Source organism: Bufo gargarizans, chromosome 2 (genome assembly GCF_014858855.1).
Source record: "Bufo gargarizans isolate SCDJY-AF-19 chromosome 2, ASM1485885v1, whole genome shotgun sequence".
NCBI classification, from domain to species: domain Eukaryota; kingdom Metazoa; phylum Chordata; class Amphibia; order Anura; family Bufonidae; genus Bufo; species Bufo gargarizans.
This window is the reverse complement of record NC_058081.1, coordinates 96,672,540-96,695,087: the sequence shown is the minus strand read 5'-3', so window position 1 is coordinate 96,695,087 and position 22,548 is coordinate 96,672,540. Positions and strand designations below refer to the sequence as shown.

The following is a 22,548-nucleotide window of genomic DNA, read 5'->3' as shown; positions in this document are numbered from 1 at the left end:
TATGTGAGTTCGCTGGAGTTCTTTCTGTCTTTATTTGGGATTATCAGTTGTCAATCCTTCTGTACATGGCCATGCACTGTCTCACAGGTAACACCCAGACGCGTTTCGAGATACTATCTCTTCATCAGTGGGACCCACTGATGAAGAGATAGTATCTCGAAACGCGTCTGGGTGTTACCTGTGAGACAGTGCATGGCCATGTACAGAAGGATTGACAACTGATAATCCCAAATAAAGACAGAAAGAACTCCAGCGAACTCACATACACGGAACACCGTATTGGGATTCACGAAAGAATTACCCGACACAAGATTCTCGCGAGACTAAAAGCGAGACTTCAGTAGAGCCGGAAGTAATAGAAACATACCGGAGAAAGGTGGAAGCGTGGGACGCCACGCTAACAACCGACTACGGGACGCACATAGTGAACCCATACGGAACGCAGTGAGTAATACATACAACTGATAGAAATATACGTGGAGCGACGCTATATCTCTGTGCTTACATAGGTGGGACTTTAAAAACTCTACCGAACTGCTGACTTTGCTTGGGTGATACACCCGGAGCCTTAAGAAAACTGCGCTAGAGGACTGATGCATTATACAATGCGAGCTGTTGCTTGAAAGCTATACTATATATCTGTCGCAACTCGCAGGGACTATCTATATAACCATCTGCTTGTAACTGTCAATTTGTAAGGAGCCATACAAATAGCCCCACAAATAGGTCGCTCGACCATAGACGGCTGCGATTCACTAGTCCCATTAAACAAGCGGGATACGGATGCAGCGACATATGGTATAGCGAACCTACAGGGCAGTTTTAATAACGATTCTTCCTCACTGAAAGCCTCCAATTGAATGTGTGCAGCAGTTATTATTTTTAAGTTTTTTATATATTTTTTAGAAGTGCACAAAAAACATATTATTTAATAAAGTTTTATAAGTTAAAACAATCCCACGTGTGTTCCGACTGTTTGAGTGCCGGTTTCATTCAACATTTATTTATGCAGCACAGAATTAGGGGTGTGTCTTCTTGAACCTGTGCACCAACTGTGACAATTCAGAGTGAGCCATCTGCTTATTACCTATTGTAAATTACAATATATATGTGTATTTTACGAAATTTCGTAATATTGCTCTAACTTCGTCTTTTAGAATATTCGTAATATTCTAAAAGACGAAGTTAGAGCAATAGTACGAAATTTCGTAAAATACAAATATATGGAATATAGCAGTGCGAAGCTGTAATTGCGATGCGATTAATATAACACGAAATAATCGCATGGTGATTTCTACTTAGTACTGCTATAGTCCATATTCGGCGAATATGGACTATAGCAGTACTATACTTTGAGTTATATTCATCGCATGGCGATTTCAACTGATGGACTATAGCAGTACTAAGTAGAAATCACCATGCGATTATTTCGTGTTATATTAATCGCATCGCAATTTCAGCTTCGCACTGCTATATTCCATATATGTGTATTTTACGAAATTTCGTACTATTGCTCTAACTTCGTCTTTTAGAATATTACGAATATTCTAAAAGACGAAGTTAGAGCAATATTACGAAATTTCGTAAAATACACATATATATTGTAATTTAGCTAATATACTGCTATATAAACTTTTTTTAACAGTGTACATATTTTACAAAACTTAAGTTCAGAAGAGGGAAAAAAAAATTAGAGAAAAAAAAATGATTATAGCACTATATTAGCTAAATTACAATATATATGTGTATTTTACGAAATTTCGTAATATTGCTCTAACTTCGTCTTTTAGAATATTCGTAATATTCTAAAAGACGAAGTTAGAGCAATAGTACGAAATTTCGTAAAATACACATATATGGAATATAGCTATGCGAATCTGAAATTGCGATGCGATTAATATAACACGAAATAATCGCATGGTGATTTCAACGAAATTCTCTAATCCGACAGTACATTCTAGTATATGGAGCGTCCCCATGGTGATGGTCCCCATGAGCACGGCAACGGGCACTGAATGGAGCATTAAAAAAAAAAAAAAAAAAAAGAATATTCGATTTCGCGAATATATAGCACTATATTCTAAATATTCGCGAAATCTCGAAATCGCGATATTCGAGAAATCTCGAAATCGCGATATTCGAGAAAAATATTCGCAATTCAAATATTCGCGCTCAACACTATATATAATGTCATTGTATAATACTATTGAGAAGCAATAAAATCTTTTAGTCCTACTCCTAAGTGGGCCCCTTCTGAGTTAACGCCCCAAAGCAGCCGCTTCCCCTGGTTCCCCTTCTTCCCCTATAGCTATGCCCCTGAATCAGTGCAAAAGCCATGTGGACCTTTTCTGCAGATTCATCCATAACTTGTAGCAGAATTAACAGAATGGCACAAGGTAGATTTATATAAAAAGATGCTCTAGAATAGTAAGTACATGGGGAAGGCAAGTATGCAGTTATTAAAACAGACTTGTCTTAATGAATTTCCTCCTTGTCATGGGATCACATGAGGTAGAGGAGCTGTCGCATGATGATGGGGCAAACTGATAGAAGAAGTAAGCCATTCATGGACCTTTTCCACAGTATGGCAGATCTCTTTAGCCTCAGTGAGATGTCTATAATGATAATTGTGGATATTACCAGTATGCACTTTACATTCATGCAGTTTTACAGCCGCGCACATTTATCATTATTCTAGAGGTGCGCATTAGAAGGCTATCAGCTAAGGCTTGCTTATCTGTCAATGGAAGGACACTGTTAGCCGGGGGATTCCGAGGAGTCAGACCATCAGTGGTGAAATTCAGGTAAGGTCTGGTTAAGTGAAATAATAATCATACATTTTCTGAATCAAAAATAAAATTCTCTTCTACAAGGATAATTGTAATGGGTTCAGGTAGGACACAATGCTGAAAAGAGCACCAAATGCGTGGGTTTATAGGTCAGTATTACTGAAGGCATCCTTCATTTTTGAGATCAGATATTTGCCAATGATTTTAATAAGTACTGATTACCATATAGATGCACTGTAACACATATCTGCACTGAACACGAGGAAACGTATGTGTGCGGAATACAATATAGCCATGCAGAAGACCTGTCTGCACTGAAAGTCCCAATAGCACAAGGCAGGATCCATTGCCGCTGTGCACACTATATAGAAATACTTACAGAAATCCCATTCACATGTAGTGCATTAGAAATGAGTGTGGATTATCAGTGTGGATTCCACAATTCCACATTACCCATTGGGCTCCTGTGAGGCTGCACAGGTTATATGTTTTTTTAAGCCCGCTACTGGTATTTTATTTTCCAAAGGGAGTTTGTCATCATTGACAGCCTCCATGCGCAGTGCAGTAAAATGTATCCTCTGGGATGAAAACTAGATGGTGCCATCCTTGCTGCACCAAAGGCATCATTTGCACATATTCTCTGCAGAGGAGCTATAGGTCTTCAAGACAAGGGCAGCATTGTAAACAGATGAGAAAAAGGGGCGGACTGGCCATAGACTATACAGGGAGATTTCCCAGTGGGCTAATGCTCACGGGGCCGCCTGAACCCTCCAAGTATGTAACGATCTGACAGTCTCAGCATTAATTAATGATGGGAGCATTAGGTACTTATTAGAGATGAACGAATTTCTGGTTATGAAATTTGTTCAGCCTTCGTTTACTAGTAAAAGGTGAATTGCGTTATGGATTCCGTTACCACGGACCATAACGCAATTCTATGACGGAATGCATAATGGAATGACTTTAGAGGCATTCTGTTATTCACTCCGTCATAATAGAAGTCTATGGGCTGCAAAACTAATCCGCTCATCTCTAGTACTTATGTAACCAGCCAAGTGCGACAGGTGCCCTCGTCAACTCAACTGTATCACCATTATCAAGACAGTGATATGTTTAAATACTGCGACAGAGCCCATGGCTTCCTTCCTCACCTTCATAGGAAACAGGACACTAAGTATGAAGCCTATACAGGAATACTGTCGGGCGCAAATATTCGAATAGCAAGTATTAATCGCGAATATTGGCACTTCGAGAATTCATGAATATTTAGAATATAGTGCTATATATTCGTATTTTCAAATATTCTAGATTTTTTTTTCATCTGAGCCCATGATCCCTCCCTGCTACTTGCTTGTGAGGGATGAGAATCCATTTTGTATGAACATGTCCTCCATCTTGTGTATATGGGAGATTTAGGTCAGGTCCTAAACGGAGCTTACAGGGTTAGACAGATAATAATAAAGCTAAAAACAAGGCATGAAAAGGTCAGCTCATGTGTGCACCCCCCTCCCCACAGTTTCCTCTCTTCGCAGAGGTATATAGTCTGAGCCTCAGGAAGTGCAGAAGGGGGGAGGAAGGGAGAGGAGAGAGGAATGGAAACATATGTATGATCTTATATGGTCTTATGATCTATATCTTATAACCGTAAATGTCATGTTTGTCATGTGATGTTTTTTTTTTTTCTGTTTGAATCATATATTATTGTGAGCTTGTCTTTTAATAAAAGAGAAATCTGATCCAGCTATATCCAATGACTGTGTCAGTCCCCGAGTGCTCGTATCCCTTTTAATTTGGATTCCAACAATCATAGGTGAAGGGTTATTTCCCTAACAGCAACATCCCTAGCAACCAATAGGAAAGTTGCCTACCCCTTTACTATATAAGAACCTCCCCAGCAGCCATTTTCTACCGTTTTGTTAAGTTCTGAGAGAGACAGCAGTGTTATTGCTGTGCTCTGTGCCTTCCACTCATTACATTAGATAGTTAGTTAGCTCATATATATAATACAGATAGTCAGTGGGAGATAGTCAGTGTAGGTTATATCCTGATATAGTGTAGCTGAGAGGTTCCAGTGCAGGGTGTTAGGTAGTGTGATAGGTTCTGCTGCCCATACATACATGCTACAGACATTGTGCTGTGACGTCACAACAATACTTAGTGCACCAATTAGTAATATGTAGTCAGACTTGCTAAAATGTGAAGTTTTACGTATTGCGCTAAAATGTGCGCATTATTCATTGCTGATCAGCGCAATTCTGAATATATTGGAGCACTTTATCTGCACATAAAGCTATTGTAATGTTCTGCCGTGCCACCCATTTTCTCCAGTCTCAGGAAACTTCTAGCAGCTTGGAAAATGAAGCAAAAGTGACCCAAACCTGTATCGCGCGCGCTTTATGCGAATATTAGATTGGCGATTTTCACAATCAAGAAAATAATCGCAAATTTGCAAATGTATGATGAATATTCTACAACATATTTGCGAAATATTGCAAATTCGAATATTGCCCCTGCCGCTCATCACTATACAGGAACATAAACATCTCAGACCTCAGGCTGGATGAGGTCTGTGGCCCGCACTGCAGATGATAGGACTGTGTTTGCCTTGCCTACTTGTGCTGCCCAAACTTCTGTAAATTTGAATGGACCACTTTTGGTGTTTCCCAGGGCCACTGTAAGTTGCCAGTCCATCCCTGATGAGATATACCTATTTGGCTTTGGGCTTTGTTACACTGGGGTGTCAATGGTGACCGCTCCAGTTATATGCAGTCGCTATGTATGTATTTGGTCCTTTACTGTAAAAAAATCTGATTCAATGTGCAGGGATTATATAAGGAGGACATGTCTCTTTCTAATAGTCTACATTTTCCTGAAATATCATACTTTGCCAGCGTCAAGGACAGAAATGTAATTTCTTAAATTCTAAGAAACAATTGTCTTTCCCCAGAGGAAAGGTGAATTTGAAAAGTGGACGCCTGACTTCTTATCTGTGTCATCCTTTTTTATGACAGAGCAAATGTTTTAATGCATTGGTCATCTGAATTATTCAAATACTTTCTGGCCAAAGTCTGAGATCTATGATGAAGAACGTGCGGGACGTCGGAGGAAATAATATATTTCAGTAGAAACGACTGAGAGGATTTTTGATGAAAGAATATGAGGTTTATAGTTGAACAGGACCAATGGTTTGAATGTATGTGTGAACTGAGTAGATGGATTTTCTTACGGAGTCATGATCCAGACACAAAGACTGTTCTTATAATAGGCCCTAAACAGGCTTTAAAGGGATTCTTTCAGCTAGGTTTAGCCTATAGAGCCGAGGACATGCGCTGCTAGATCGCCACTAGCCTGTCCACAATATACATTTCCCATAGTTCTCAGTGCTTTCATCCAGTCAAAAAAACGATTTTATATATATGCAAATTAGGCAAGTAAGGAGCCAAAGGGGCTTTTACCAATGATTCAGGAGCCCAACCACACCCACTGTGAAGGCGCCTAGCACAGCCCTGCATCCTCCGAATCTCCTCCTTGCTACCCCGACGTCACACAGTTAGAGTGCTGTAATCTCGCGCATGCCAGCTATCACATGCACAGTTCATTCCCTGAGGCTGATGCCAGCACAGGGAAGGAACACTATGCCGGCACTGACATGTGGCGTACTCACGCATGCGCGAGATTACAGCACTCTAACTGTGTGACGCCGAGGGAGCAAGGAGGAGATTCGGAGGATGCGGGGCTGGGCTCCTGAAACATTGGTAACAGCCCCTTGGGCTCCTTACTAGCCTCATTTGCATATATATAAAATAATTTTTTTGACTGAATAAAATATATGGCACTATATTGATACTGCATAGCTCTATAGGGTTTTTCAGTGGACTGAGTACATCAAATACAGAGAGCCAGAGATAAACTGTTAAAGGAGTTGTTTCACCTCTTTATTTCAGCCTTCAGTGCATGGCTCCTGGGGCACTTACTGAGTTTTAAGTGTGGGCAATGTCTTTTCTGTTTGTGATGGAGCAGACAAACAGTACTAGGATAATATAATCCCATCCCTTGCCTGTACGTGTACGCTTCTGAGGCTGCAAGTGTATCAGAATCACTAGCAGTCTTAGAGGAGCAGACCCTGTACAGATTGTGAGAACCTATGGTAAATGGTTGAGGCAATCTGTTTCTTACAGGAGAGAATGGCAGTGGCGATGGAGAGGGTGGTCGAGAACGGGAGCTACTGTGCATGCATGCGGTCTCATGCACGCTCGCTCCATCAATTCCTGGCCACTAGAAAGGCAGGCTTTTTTTCTTGCTGTGCTCAATTGAGGCCACCGCTACTGCGCTGCAGCAGTGGCCGTAACCCCTAGAGACAAGCAGTCTATAAAGAGGAAGAAGAAGATAGTGTGGACCAGATCCATTACTGCTAATGCATCTACATTAGTTAGTTGCTTATAATCAATGTTATACACATAAACAGGGGCGTAGCTAAAAGCTCATGGGCCCTGGTGCAAGAGTTCAGCTTGGGCCCCCATTTCCTCAGTGCTTGTTGGAAAGGGGCAGGGGAGCACGTAGCCTTCCTGTTGCCTGAGGCAAACATTGAAAGGGCACCCCCTCTTGCCAAATTCTTGACCTTACCCCTTCCATCCAGCTAGAGGTGTCAATTGACCAGCATGCACTTTCTATAATGCCAGTGTCTTACGTGGCACAAGGGTCTTTGGGCCCCTCAGGCTCCTGGGCCCGGTAGCGACTGCTACCTCTGCACCCCTTATAGCTACGCCCCTGCACATAAATTAAACTTGATGAGGTGAGACAACCCAGTGAACGCTGTCTCCAGGTCACAGCTACAGTAATAAGTTCAATGGAATAAATGCATGAATATTTTGACAGTAAGCTGATAAATTATTTTAATTTATAAAGTTAATTTGAATGATTTGTACATTGGTGATGATGAAGACCTTTTCATGTCTAAGGATGGAGGAGACCCCAGGAGAATTCTGACCATGGAAAAATACATGTGGCTACTGGGAATTGCTGGGAGAAAAAAAAAACGTATGTATGTCTGTGAACATTAGGGCCCATTAGAATCAAGGACGATCTGTATTGTGGTTCTGTATAGAACCATTTCCACATGCAGCCTTAGACTACTCAATTTGATTTATTTATCAGGCAGTTTACCTAAATCTTTAGATTAAAATCCATTTATAATACCTGAGCTGTAGTTTTGTATGGCTTGTATTGCTCACCTTGAATGCACAACCCATCTGTGCAGTTTTCAGACTCTTGGCTCATCCCATCACACGGTTTTCCTCCATTAGCTGTAGTAGGTATTGTGCACTCCCTTTCGCGTTGGTGTTCACACTCCGGGCTACAGACTGACCACTCACCCCACTCTTTCCATTGTCCTTCTACTAGAAAGTAAAAAGAAGAATTACATTAATAACTATACAATCTGTATTACCTTACCATCCACATATTCAGTACAATTACACATTTTTGCCTGATTTCTAATGGCTTGTATTATAAGGAAGTGTTTTTAACTTTTTTTTACATCTTCAAAGTTTTTAATATATAATAAGACGGGTGACCATGAAAACTTAGTAGATGCCTTATTGTTGATGACATGAGTGCTAAATGTAAAATACCCTTTAACTATCCTAGTAGTCCATGGTAATGAGAAAGTAGGTAATAAGTGTAGAGAATGCATGACAGAAATGACCCACGGATCACTGACTTTTTCCACCTTAGGTGATTATCATCTACTGTCTAGGAGATCAGCCCATAACAAGGACATTCACGGCCAATGACAGCCTTTAATAATACCGGCTGTGTTTCTCATTATCTGTGCAAATGCTATGGTTACAAGTACTCTATTTAACCCCCCATTTTTGCTTTTAACTTTTTATTTCCTGCCCTAACAGAGCCATAACTTTTTTTCGTTTTCCATTCACATAGCTGTGTGAAGACTTTTTTATTTTTTTATTTTATTATTGAATTTATTTAATATTGAAGACAATGTAGCGGGAGGCTGGAAAATTTTCAACTGGGGTGCAATTGGAAAAAAACAATACAATCATTATTTTAGAGGTTTCGTTGACTTACCATTGTAGTCTATGGGAGATTATGTTCACAGGCTCCATAAGAACTATCGCTGTGGTAGCCTCAGAGACTTTAGAATGAACTGCTTCCCCAATCTCAGTCAGGAATCTGTTTAGTCCCTGGGAGCACAGCGCTCCCATGAAAAAGCCTCTCAGATTCTGTGGTCACAATTGACCATGGCATCTGAGGGAGTAAATGTATGTGATTAGCAATACCGCCAATCAGTGCACTGCCTCAGGGTGTATGCTCTTTGAAACAGCAGAAACCCAGTGACTGTGGTGCCGCTCAGTTTCTGAGCAGGCTCAAAGTTGAAACTCCTAGACCAGGCATCCTCAAACTGCGGCCCTCCAGCTGTTGCAAAACTACAACTCCCAGCATGCCCAAACAGCCTACAGGTATCAGCCTACAGCAGGGCATTTTGGGAGTTGTAGTTTTACAACAGCTTGAGGGCCGCAGTTTGAGGATGCCTGTCCTAGACTATTGGCGTACATGTACGGCGGTCATCCTTAAGGGGTTAATGTATGTATTTTGTCCAACATCCAGGACAAATAAATATGTGTAAAAATGATTGCACATACATTGCTACGTCTTCAAGTGAACAGAAATATTTCATTGATATGACAAGTCTAAACAAGTTTCCACCAGGACATCTACTGTCCAAGCATATATAATATAGACAGCACTCAAATGGTTTGGTGAAGTAATGTGGATTTTTATTTGCCGGCGTCCACATGTGCAGTCCATATATGGCCTGAGGAAGGGCTTCAAATAGCCCGAAACGTTGCTAAAACTGTACTGATGTGCACTACCATGTCTGGCTGAATAAAAATCCACATTACTTAACCAAACCATTGGAGTGTTGTCTATATTACAGGTCCTTCTCAAAAAATTAGCATATTGTGATAAAGTTCATTATTTTCTGTAATGTACTGATAAACATTAGACTTTCATATATTTTAGATTCATTACACACAACTGAAGTAGTTCAAGCCTTTTATTGTTTTAATATTGATGATTTTGGCATACAGCTCATGAAAACCCAAATTTACTATCTCAAAAAATTAGCATATTTCATCCGATCAATAAAAGAAAAGTGTTTTTAATACAAAAAAAGTCAACCTTCAAATAATTATGTTCAGTTATGCACTCAATACTTGGTCGGGAATCCTTTTGCAGAAATGACTGCTTCAATGCGGCGTGGCATGGAAGCAATCAGCCTGTGGCACTGCTGAGGTGTTATGGAGGCCCAGAATGCTTCGATAGCGGCCTTAAGCTCATCCAGAGTGTTGGGTCTTGCGTCTCTCAACTTTCTCTTCCCAATATCCCACAGATTCTCTATGGGGTTCAGGTCAGGAGAGTTGGCAGGCCAATTGAGCACAGTAATACCATGGTCAGTAAACCATTTACCAGTGGTTTTGGCACTGTGAGCAGGTCCCAGGTCGTGCTGAAAAATGAAATCTTCATCTCCATAAAGCTTTTCAGCAGATGGAAGCATGAAGTGCTCCAAAATCTCCTGATAGCTAGCTGCATTGACCCTGCCCTTGATAAAACACAGTGGACCAACACCAGCAGCTGACATGGCACCCCAGACCATCACTGACTGTGGGTACTTGACACCGGACTTCAGGCATTTTGGCATTTTCCTCTCCCCAGTCTTCCTCCAGACTCTGGCACCTTGATTTCCGAATGACATGCAAAATTTGCTTTCATCCGAAAAAAGTACAGGTCAGGCGCTTCTGCCGCTGTTTCTGGTTCAAAAGTGGCTTGACCTGGGGAATGCGGCACCTGTAGCCCATTTCCTGCACACGCCTGTACACGGTGGCTCTGGATGTTTCTACTCCAGACTCAGTCCACTGCTTCCGCAGGTCCCCCAAGGTCTGGAATCGGTCCTTCTCCACAATCTTCCTCAGGGTCCGGTCACCTCTTTTCGTTGTGCAGCGTTTTCTGCCACACTTTTTCCTTCCCACAGACTTCCCACTGAGGTGCCTTGATACAGCACTCTGCGAACAGCCTATTCGTTCAGAAATTTCTTTCTGTGTCTTACCCTCTTGCTTGAGGGTGTCAATGATGGCCTTCTGGACAGCAGTCAGGTCGGCAGTCTTACCCATGATTGCGGTTTTGAGTAATGAACCAGGCTGGGAGTTTTTAAAAGCCTCAGGAATCTTTTGCAGGTGTTTAGAGTTAATTAGTTGATTCAGATGATTAGGTTGATAGCTCGTTTAGAGAACCTTTTCATGATATGCTAATTTTTTGAGATAGGAATTTGGGGTTTTCATGAGCTGTATGCCAAAATCATCAATATTAAAACAATAAAAGGCTTGAACTACTTCAGTTGGTGTGTAATGAATCTAAAATATATGAAAGTCTAACGTTTATCAGTACATTACAGAAAATAATGAACTTTATCACAATATGCTAATTTTTTTAGAAGGACCTGTATATATGCTTAAAATATATTGATCCTAAGGTGGAGAAAAGGTCAGAACAAGACGAGCACCTAACAATAGCCATTTAATAGATGAGTGCTGTGACTATCTCGATTATACTACAGGACATCTACTGTCCAGATATTTTCTTAGAGCTTAGACATGTAATAGTGGATCATATCCACTAGGCACCGTCCTGTAAATAGCAACTTTCAGAAGATATCAATTTATGGTCTTCTGTTCATTTGGGCCATAGGTTAAATTTTTGGTTTCCCACAGCTTCCCAAGTCAATAGTAGATGATCACCATTTTGTTAGCTTCACAAACTGTGACCAGCTGGTTGTTAGAAATGGCCTTGCGGTTCGCCCCCGGCGGTCGTTTCGCAGTGAACTTTACGCGAACATGCGAACATATGGCGATGTCCGCTGGCACCATTTTCTTTTGCATTGCGTCAAACTTTGACTCATGACACATACATTAGGTAGGGCAGGACCTTTTAAGGACTGGTATAGGTGTGCTATCGATAGGTGTGATATATTGATGGGTGTGATATACTTATAATATACTTTCTAACATAGAAAGTATATTATAGTGCATTTGTATTGTGCAGCAGTTGTCTGCTGCAATATTGCAGCTATATAGAGAGACAAATGCTATTGAAATAACTAATTGCAGCTGGTGTGATATACCTGTTGCCCCCAAAAAAACTGATTGAGGGGTGTGATATACCTATAATATACTTTATAATATAGAAAGTATATAGTACATATGTATTGTGCAGCAGTTGTGTGCGGTTATGCTGTGATACCGGAGGTATATAGAGAGACAACAGCTATTGGAACAACTATTTGCAACGGGTGTGATATACCTGTTGTCCCCCCAAAAAATGATTGAGGGGTTTGATATACCTGCTTCCACAAAATACTGATTAAGGGGTTTAATTTACCTGCTTCCCCAAAATACTGATTGAGGGGTGCGATATACCTCCTTCCACCAAATATTGATTAAGGTTTATTTATATACCTGCTTCCACAAAATACTGATTGAGGTGTGCGATATACATGCTTCCACCAAATATTTATTAAGGTGTTCTATATACCTGCTTCCACAAAATACTGATTGAGAGGTGCGATATACCTGCTTCCACAAAATATTGATTAAGGGGTTTGATATAACTGCTTCCACAAAATGCTGATTGAGGGGTGCGATATACCTGCTTCTACAAAATACTGAATAAGGGGTTTGATATACCTTCTTCCAAAAAATACAGATTGAGGGTTGCGATATACCTGCTTCCACAAAATGTTAATTAAGGGGTTCTATATACCTGCTTCCACAAAATACTGATTAAGGGGATTGATATACCTGCTTCCACCAAATATTGATTAAGGGGTTTGATATAACTGTTTGAGGCCTGCAATATACCTGCTTCCACAAAATACTGATTGAGGGGTGCAATATACTTGCTTCCACCAAATATTGATTAAGGTTTTTTTTTTATATACCTGCTTCCACAAAATACTGATTGAGATGTGCAATATACATGCTTCCACCAAATATTGATTAAGGTGTTCTATATACCTGCTTACACAAAATACTGATTGAGGGGTGCGATATACCTGCTTCCACAAAATCCTGATTAAGGTGTTCTATATACCTGCTTCCACAAAATACTGATTAAGGGGTTTGATATACCTGGTTCCACAAAATACTGATTGAGGGGTGCTATATACCTGCTTCCCCTAAATATTGATTGAGGCCTGCGATACACCTGCTTCCACAAAATACTGATTAAAGGGATTGATATACCTGTTTCCACCAAATAGTGATTGAGGCCTAAAATATACCTGCTTCCACAAATACTGCTCTTCTCAAGGGACTTTGGCACAGGGTCATTTAGCAGAGGAAGGCCTTTCCGCAGGCATGGTAGGGGTCAGGCAGGTGAGCCAGGCTGGAGCCTAAGTGGGAAGTTGAAGAGGGTGCGTGTGATTACATCAAATGATGCACCAGAGTTGGTTGAGTGGCTCACTCAGCCTTCTGCTTCTGCACCCTCCTCATTCTCTGTATCTGCACCCTCCTCACTTTCTGCTGTGTGCATACCTAAAGACACAACCACCACCATAGTTCCTCCACTTGTGTTAGAGGAATTATTTTCCCATCCTTTCCCAGACCTTACCGATGCGCAGCCATTCTTGGCATCGGATGAGGAAGAGGAGGTAGCAATAGCTGCCACCCAGCGGTCAGACGACAGTATTCAGATCAGCCCAAGAAGGGTGGTCCCTGCTGTTGCTGCCTACTTCGAGATCTCTAATGTCAGTGGTTGTAAAGGTGACGATCATGACGTGTCGATGGACGTCACTTGTGTGCCCACACTGCCCACAAGAGAGGAAGAGGAGTGGAGTTCAGAGGGAGAGATGGAGCATCAGATAGAAAGGAGAAGGAGGAGTAGCAGGCAAAACTCGCAGTGCACAGGAGGCAAAAAGCAGACTGCAAATGTATCTGGAGCGAGCCACCCACCATGCACAGTCACATCTTGCGCTCCCAGGATGCCGGCACATGGCTCCGCAGTGTGGGCTTTTTTTTTTTACGTGTCAGCTGCTGACAGTAGTGTTCCCCTCTGCAGCCTGTGCTGTCAATGCATAGGTCGCGGTAAGCCCAACACTCACCTAGCAATGACCGCCTTAAGAAGGCATCTGGCCTCCCATTATCAAGCCCAGTGGGAGAAACACCATCAGAACCCGCAAAGCCACACTTTGGCGCTCCACGTCCTGCCTCTTCTCCTTCTCCTCTCTCCTCCCATTTGTCCTCCACTCCACCTTCCACCGTGTCATCATCACAAATGTTTGAGCGTAAAAAGTTGCAGATGCCGGATAACCCTCTTGCCAAACGGCTGACCGCTGGCTTGTCAGAACTTCTAGCTTGCCAACTACTGCCATATAAACTGGTGGACTCAGAGGCCTTTAGAATTAGAATTTGTGGCCATTGGCACACCGCAATGGAAAGTCTCCGGAAGCAAATATTTCTCCCAGAAGGGCATCCCAGAGCTACATGGCCACGTTCAACGGCAAGTGGATATATCTCTGGCACACAGTGTCGGTGCCAAGATACATCTGACCACAGACATGTGGTCTAGCAAACACGGGCAGGGAAGGTGCATAACTTTTACTGCCTACTAGGTGAACCCTCTGACGGCTGTCAAGTATGTCACTGTCCATGTTGTGGGGTTATATATGCACCTCTAGTAAGTATTTGGTGGCTGAAAATATGACCTGAAGGTTTTTCAGGTTCGCCATTAAAGTCAATGGGGTTTGCCAACGGTTCACAAATATTTGATCGTGAATGCGTGGTCACGAATCGTCCTGGCCGATGTTCGTCCATCACTACTGGTTGTCAATCGACTCTCTTTTGAGAAGGTTCTCTCATGAATGGATATAACTTTGATGGCAACTCTTAGGATAATTTACCTATGTGTTATTGGTTTGGGTCTAATAATTAGTTTTATGTAATTTAAAATCTAATTTCTTAACAGAACCTGCCCTGTTCCAATTTAACAAGACCCTTAGCTCTATCTATATTACCATCTATTTCCTTTCATACCATAATTCAAATGTGTTCCCCCAACTTAACCCATGATTGGGAGCCATCTTAAACATCTTTTTCTGGATGCATTAATAAAGCTACCTTGCTATTTTCTCTGCTAGGCCCCTATATCAATTATTGTCTGTAATCAGTTGGGTCTGTGAGATGACACTGTATGGTCACCGAGACTAAAAGTCATGTCATTTGATAGACATTTGATAGACAGATGTAAACAGGAAGACAACATTTGGAGCAGAAGGGAGTTTCACACAGAAAAACTACAGCAATTTATTTTCATGTACCGGTAATTTAAACATTTCACGATATCACGCTGATCCCTGATAATGCCGTGAATACTGTGATCCAAGTGCTTTAGCTCCATCTTATTTCTTTAAATATCAAGAACTAAAAATATGTTGCTTAAAATTTGACAATTGCACAACTGATGCAATGTTTTAGTGCTTTTTCACATCTACAGGTTGATGCAAATCAGAGCCAAAGAGCTAAAGCAGCAACCCTTGCTTGAAAGTCTTTAGTTAGAGCATCATGAGATCCATGGAACCAAACCAAATATATATTCACATGTCTAAATGTCTTGTCAGTGAAGTCTAAATTTAGAAAACTCCTTAAAATATAATGTAATGGTGTGCTGAAACAAGGATCCCTGCAGGTCTCTACCTAAAGCGCCAACTTTGGATACCAGTGGGCATATCATTGTTCCAAGAAGACTTCTTGGTCTGACTTTCACTCACTTGCTGTTGGAATGAAGCCCTTTTAAGAAACTTCAAGATATTGTTTCAGTATATTTCACCATAAGATATTTTGATTTAATTGTTCCCAGCTACCAAGTATTACCTATTCAATCTGCAGTATGTGTTTAATAAGCTAACCTGTCAAACCAGCGGAAGTCAGTGATAATGGCACCACTGCTGACTTTCTACTATTCATTGCTTGCATTATTTTTTGTTAATGTTTACTCATCGGTTAAAGAAATCCCTGAAAAGCATTTGTCACGAGAACAAAGCAGAGGGGACATTGACATGATCTCTTTGCTCCAGTAGCTTATTGAAGTTTGTGAATTCGTCCTAACTAAATATCTATGGATTGCAAATTTATTAAATTAAAAGAATATTTGCAACTCAAGATTCTTAATTGAAATGGAAAAACTACTGTAAAACATACTGCAATAAACTTGTCAGGCTCCAGAAGGATATCCTTCTGTATCAGCATACTCTGCGCCTGCTATTACAGTACCTGTGTATGACCATTAAATAGGCAGACTATGTTACCTGTTTTACAGTATTTACAGTATTTCTATACACCATGGGCAGGTTTTCAGGATCTATTTTAGTTTGCACACTCTGCATGGAGTTTATCTTTTTTATTACCCCTCCTAGACTTGTGACTATGATTGTGCTTTCCCTTTGGTGGTGTATTTGTCTTTACAGTTTCAGCCCTGTTTTATGATATTAATTACTCCTTACAATGCAAAAAATAGGAGCTTCTCAAATGCTGATCAATTGTTATGACTAGAAACTTTGGGGCTCCTCTACTATTATGTGCCAAGTTTATTGCTAAAATGTGGTATTGGGGCCACTAGGACTCGGGCAGCCATTGCTACCACTACACTTCCTATTACCATGTGCTTTTCTTTAGGCCAGAAAACAGCTTTTAAGGCACACCCCTACTCTCTTCCCATTCAACCATTCTTAAAATTCATGGATTCAAATGGCATGCCAATAAATGTACAGTATGGCCCCAATGACTTCTATACTGTAATATACTACTGCACGCAACTCATGGCTTGTACTGTGCATGATGGCTTACTCCCATGAAGCTTTAGGAGTATGTTCACACAGGGTGGATAGGTTACATATTTTCCATCTGGATTCTATGAATTGAAAATCTGCAGTGTATTACAGTAGCAGCAATGTGGTAAAATATTAGCAAATGTCATCCACAAATTGTGGAAAAATATATGTGCTGAATGTGCAAGAAAACAGCATGCCATTTTACTTCACAGATTTTTCGCCACAAATTTCTTACTTTGCAAGCCACAGAGTGACATGTGTGCCAAATCTCTTACAAATCATTAAAATGTTGTCAGGATTTGTCATGAATCTTGTTGTGAAACTCAAGAGTGGATTTTTTCTGCTCAATTTACATCCCAGGTGGACTTACCCTGAGAGTTCGGTTTCAAAGGAGTCAGTGGCTATAGATCATCTCAGTCACTTGTGCCCTAAAGCTTAGCCTTGATAAGTAATTGTACAGTTGACAGATACCCTCCACTCGTGAACTAAAATTTCACTATAAGGCACATCAGAAATGTAAAGTGATCATACCTGTGCATTTTTCTAGAATGATGGTGTCTCTTTTGTCAAGATCTGGTACTGTGACTACAGAATCTTAGACTTGCCAACAGAGATGCTCTCTGCAAGTATATGACATGTTCACCACCTCCACTGTCTTGTGATGAACCAGCATCAATGACCAGCCATGGTAGTAGAGTGGTGTGGAGAATCTCTATCAACAAGTCTAAGACTGGTGACCATTTTATAAAGACAGAGCCAGATCTTGGCCATAAAGGCACTATAATTTAAGCAGAGGGCACCAGGTATGATGAATACACATTTACAAAATCAATTTTAGAACTTTATTTGTTCAAAATAATCTAACTTGCTAATATCAGATACAAAGAGAAGTAGAGCATACAAACAATGGGGCTCACCAGGACACTGTGAGGAACAGCTAAGTTTCTGCATAGATGACCCTACGCAGAAGGTGCCACCATTCAGAGGCGTTGGGTTAGTGCAGGTCCTGGAACGTTTCTGGACTCCACGGCCGCAGCTCACGCTACATGTTGACCATTCTAACCATGATGACCACCCTCCGTTCACTAGAAATGATAAAGAAACATACATTGTATGCACTGAATTCCAACAAATACAATGTAAAAAGTGCAGTTTGCTATTGTTTAGCGAAAGAATAATTTTATTTATCTATTCAAACCCGACGACATCACTGGTCCTTCAGTGACCTCATGTGTTGTTATATCAAATGCTGACATTTTACTGAGTGAGAATGTAACTACGGACACTTTTAGATGAAGTCCATCTCCCAGCAGTAGTCTGAATACATTTTCTTTCCTCATGCCTTATTTAGCTTAAAGCCTTAGTCAAACTCTTTTACTTCCCAATTTCCTTGACAGCTATTTTCTTCACAAGTAGATTCCTGACATTTCTGCTATAAGAAACACATATTTCAGCTACAATCAATAGTTTCAGCCAGTGAACTTTTCATTCGGCCCTTCTTGGCCACAAGCTTGCGGCGTGCTGAGGGCTGACTGACAGTAGTAACCTGTCGGGAATTCCAAGGTTAGCACCTCAATAGTTTTTTAAAAGCAGTCACTATAGCGGAACCAGCAGTCACAGCTGAAGAAGGACCCTGTTCCACTCTCAAATATTACATTGAGTAGCAGAAAGCAGGAATTAAAGCAATAATAGATCAAATAAAGATGAGTGAATCCATTAGAAACTAATCAGATTTGTAACGCTTTTCACAAACTTTGCCAGACAAATCCAAAGTTTTTGCAATTCGCTACGGACAAAACATGTAAAAATAGCACCCATCAATTTGGTTAGGAACCCAAAGGAAGGAAAAAGATGGAGGAAGTGCAGTAAGGTTTTCCCTGATTGTCTAAGGGACTGAATCAGGGGCCAGTAGGCCAGCAGATCCTTTTACTGAAAGAAAAGAATCGCCATTCGGTCTTCAGCTTGTGAACTGGAAGGATGGCTTGTGGCAGTGTCTATTACACAAGCCAATAATGTAGCGTGATAGGAACACTAAGGAGAATATAGGGAGATAATAAGAATGTATAACTGAGTATACAGTATTTAAGGGACTTTGATCAGGGAAAGCATGAGGGAGTGAGAAGCTGTATAATATGTAGCACTTCAGCCACCTGTAGCAATTACAAGTCCACACCAGGAGCTCTGCTTGTCCCAGATCTGACAGTCTATCGGACATGCAGACTTGTTTGTTCTTGTTACCTCACTGTGCCAATGTTGTATGTGAGTGAGCAATAGAAGTCATACTCACAAGTCGTGGTACAAAACCCGTAGTTTCTTTTTATTTCTTTAATTCATTCCAGTATAAAATGATACATCATGCGGGGCGCTGAGACAGACATCGTTCACACCTCCTCTCCTAGTGTTTCCTACTAGAGCTTTTCTAAATGCACTTAGCAATTAACTCAGTACCAGTAGATGTGTGGAGAGATAACGGGAGGTGTAGAGTTTGCCTACACCCAGTCCATCCATGGGATCACCTACAAGGGTTACATATCCAGTATGCCTCGTTTCTTTGTATATGTATGCCGCCGCTATTGACTTTTTAACATTCTTTAAGATGAATTAATAAAGTATATATATTTGGGGGAATTTGTTGTGTAGTTGTACTTCTCATTTTTGGAGTTATAGATTTCGTCTGACATGCGCAGTGGTTACATAGATTTTTGGAGCCCAATTTTCATTGGGGAAACATTTATTGAAAAAGCATGACCCTGCTTCTACTCATAGTACCCTGCTGAAACAACGTACATCTTTAGGGTATGGCCAAACAGAGCGTCTGAGCTGTGACTGCCTTTTGGCCAAGTACCGCGCGGCCGTACTAGTCAGCATTGTTTATCCAGTCTTCACATAGCCACATGGTTTTATGGGTTACTATACAGCCATTAACAATGAGGACCGAATAAACAATTTGTTTCTAATTATTTTAAGCAGTATTTTGGTTATATCAAGTTATTCCACAGTTATCCACAGTAATAGGGAATAACTATTAGATATGTGGGAGTCCTACCGCTGGTACACCCACTGATCACAAGAATGGGGGCCCCAAATTCTGCTGCTACACTTATTTGTATTGGAGTACCTAAAATAGCTGAGTGCTATAACATAGTAACATAGGCACACATTTATCAAACTGGTGTAACGTAGAACTGGCTTAGTTCCCCATAGCAACCAATCAGATTTCACCTTTCATTTTGGACAGCTCCTTTGGAAAGTGAACTGACAAATCTGATTGGTTGCTATGGGCAACTACACCAGTTCTACTCTACACCAGTTTGATAAAGGTGCCCCATAATTTGGAAGGCGGAAAATAGACATCTGTCCATCCATTTCAGCCTGTTATGCTTCCAATTGATCCAGAGGTAGGAAAAAAAAAATGTGAGTTAGAAGCCAGTTTTTTCATTTTAGTTGAAAAAAAAGTCTTCCCGACTCCAATCAGAATAACTCCCTGGATCAACGACCCCTCTCTAGTAGCTATAGCCTGTAATATTATTACACTCCAGAAAAACATCCTGGCCCCTCTTGAACTCTTTTAGTGAACTCGCATCACCACCTTCTCAGGCAGAGAGCTCCATAGTCTCACTGCTTTTACCGTAAAGAATCCTCTTCTATGTTTGTGTACAAACCTTCTTTCCTCCAGACGCAGAGGATGTCCCCTCCTCACAGTCACAGTCCTTGTACTGTCCCCTGATATATTTATACATATTAATTAGATCTTCCCTCAGCTGTCTTTTTTCTAAAGTGAATAACCCTAATTTTGATAATATTTATGGGTCCTGTAGTCCCCCCATTTTAGTTATTACTTTAGTTGCCCTCCTCTGAACCCTCTCCAGCTCTGCTATGTCTGTCTTGTTCACAGGAGCCCAGAACTGTACACAGTACTCCATGTCTGGTGTGACTAGTGATTTGTAAAGTGGTAGGACTATGTTCTCATCATGGGTATCTATGCCCCATTTGATGCAACCCATTATCTTATTGGCCTTGGCAGCAGCTGCCTGACACTGGTTTCTACTGCTTAGTTTGCTATTCACTAAAATTCCAAAGTCCTTTTCCATGTCAATGTTACCCAGTGTTTTACTATTTAGTATGTACGGGTGACTTGCATTATTCCTTCCTATGTGCATAACCTTACATTTTTCAGTGTTAAAGAGGTTGTCCGGTCCCAAAATCAAAATTATTTTTCTATGCTACTAACACCCCTCATCATGCAAACATATGCCTCAAATACCGGTTTTTCATGTCTGAGCTTTCTTTCCCCCCTGGAAAGCATTAGATTATCCTGGCAGATCTGTTTACTTTCTCCCCTTCTTGTTTTCTTGAATACATAACTTTATTGATACACAAGCCTGGCTGCACTGCACAGAGATGAGTCACAGGCTGGCCACGCCCCCACACTGCTGTGCCTGCAGCGGCTACACTCACTACAACTCCTGTGTCTATTTTTCTACAGACATGAATCTACTTCTCACTCGGTGTCTAAATTTCTCCAGAATGTAAAAAACAGCTTGTGTATCTAAACACATCTGTATCTAATCCTATGATGTATGTGCCTGCTACACAGCCTGGTGTGTGCAAGACTGCCTGCTGAAGTGTATATCTAATCCCATCTTTCATGATACATGTGTATCTAATCCTATCTTGTATGATCCTGCCTGCTGAGTTGTGTATCTAAACCCTTATGCACACAACCATACCTATTTTGCGATCCACATTTTTTACAGTCTCATTGAGTTCTATGAATTTGAGGACCAGAATAGGACTTGTTCTATCCTTACTGGAACTGACATACGGATGTAGGAAACACACTAATGAAGTTCCTGTGCTTTCCACATCCGTATGTCAGTCCTGCTAAAGATAAAACATGTCCTATTCTGGTTCTCATAATGCAGATCTAAAACCCATAGAACTCAATGGGACTGCAAAACAAATGTGAATCGCACATGCGATATTCTTATTTAGTGGATCCTTGACTTGCAGACCGCAAAATGGATACGGTTGTGTGCCTGAGCCCTATCACTCTACTGAGCGCCTATAACCGTGACATCCACAGCGCCCCCATAACAGTGACATCCACAGTGCTCCCATAACAGTGACACCCATGGCCCTCCCATACAGTGACATCCACAGCACCCCCATAACAGTGACATCCACATGGCCCCAATTACAGTGACATCCACATGGCCCCCATTAACAGTGACATCCACGGCGCCCCTATTAACAGTGACATCCATAGCACCCCCACAACAGTGACATTCACTTTGCTCCCATAACAGTAACATCCACAGCGCCGCTATAACAATGACATTCACAGCGCCCCCATAACAGTGACATCCACAGTGAACCCATAACAGTGTCATCCACAGTGCCCCCATAAGAATGACATCCACAGTACCCCCATAGCAGTGACATCCACAGTGCTCCCATAACAATGATATCTAGAGTGACCTACAACAGTGACATCTAGAGTGCCCCATAACAGTGACATCCACAGTGCCCCCCATAACAGTGACATCCACAGTGCCCCCATAACAGTGACCTCCGCAGTGCCTCTATAACAGTGACATCCACAGTGCCCCAATAACAGTGACATCTAAAGTGCCCCATAACAGTGACATCCACAGTGCCCCACATGCCATTCACAATGCACCAAGTGACATCCAGTGCCCCCTGTGCCATCCACAGTGCCCCATGTGCATCCACAGTACCCCATGTGCCATCCAGTGTGCCTCATGTGTCATCAATTGTGTCCCATGTGCCATCCACAGTGCCCAGTGTGCCATTCACAGTGCCCCAGTGACATCCAGTACGCCCATGGGCCATCCT

The 22,548-nt window shown here is 41.4% G+C and overlaps 1 protein-coding gene across 1 annotated transcript in view; it reads right to left on the bottom strand.

The window, feature by feature from the left end:
- UNC5D (unc-5 netrin receptor D) overlaps positions 1 to 22,548 on the bottom strand; it is a 694,878-nt gene that overhangs the window by 204,801 nt on the left and 467,529 nt on the right. The window contains exons 6-7 of the mRNA XM_044283128.1: positions 17,607 to 17,774; positions 8,021 to 8,185 (exon numbers count right to left, since the gene is read on the bottom strand). Coding sequence (XP_044139063.1) covers positions 8,021 to 8,185; positions 17,607 to 17,774 — 333 coding nt within the window. The remainder of the gene's footprint in view (positions 1 to 8,020; positions 8,186 to 17,606; positions 17,775 to 22,548) is intronic.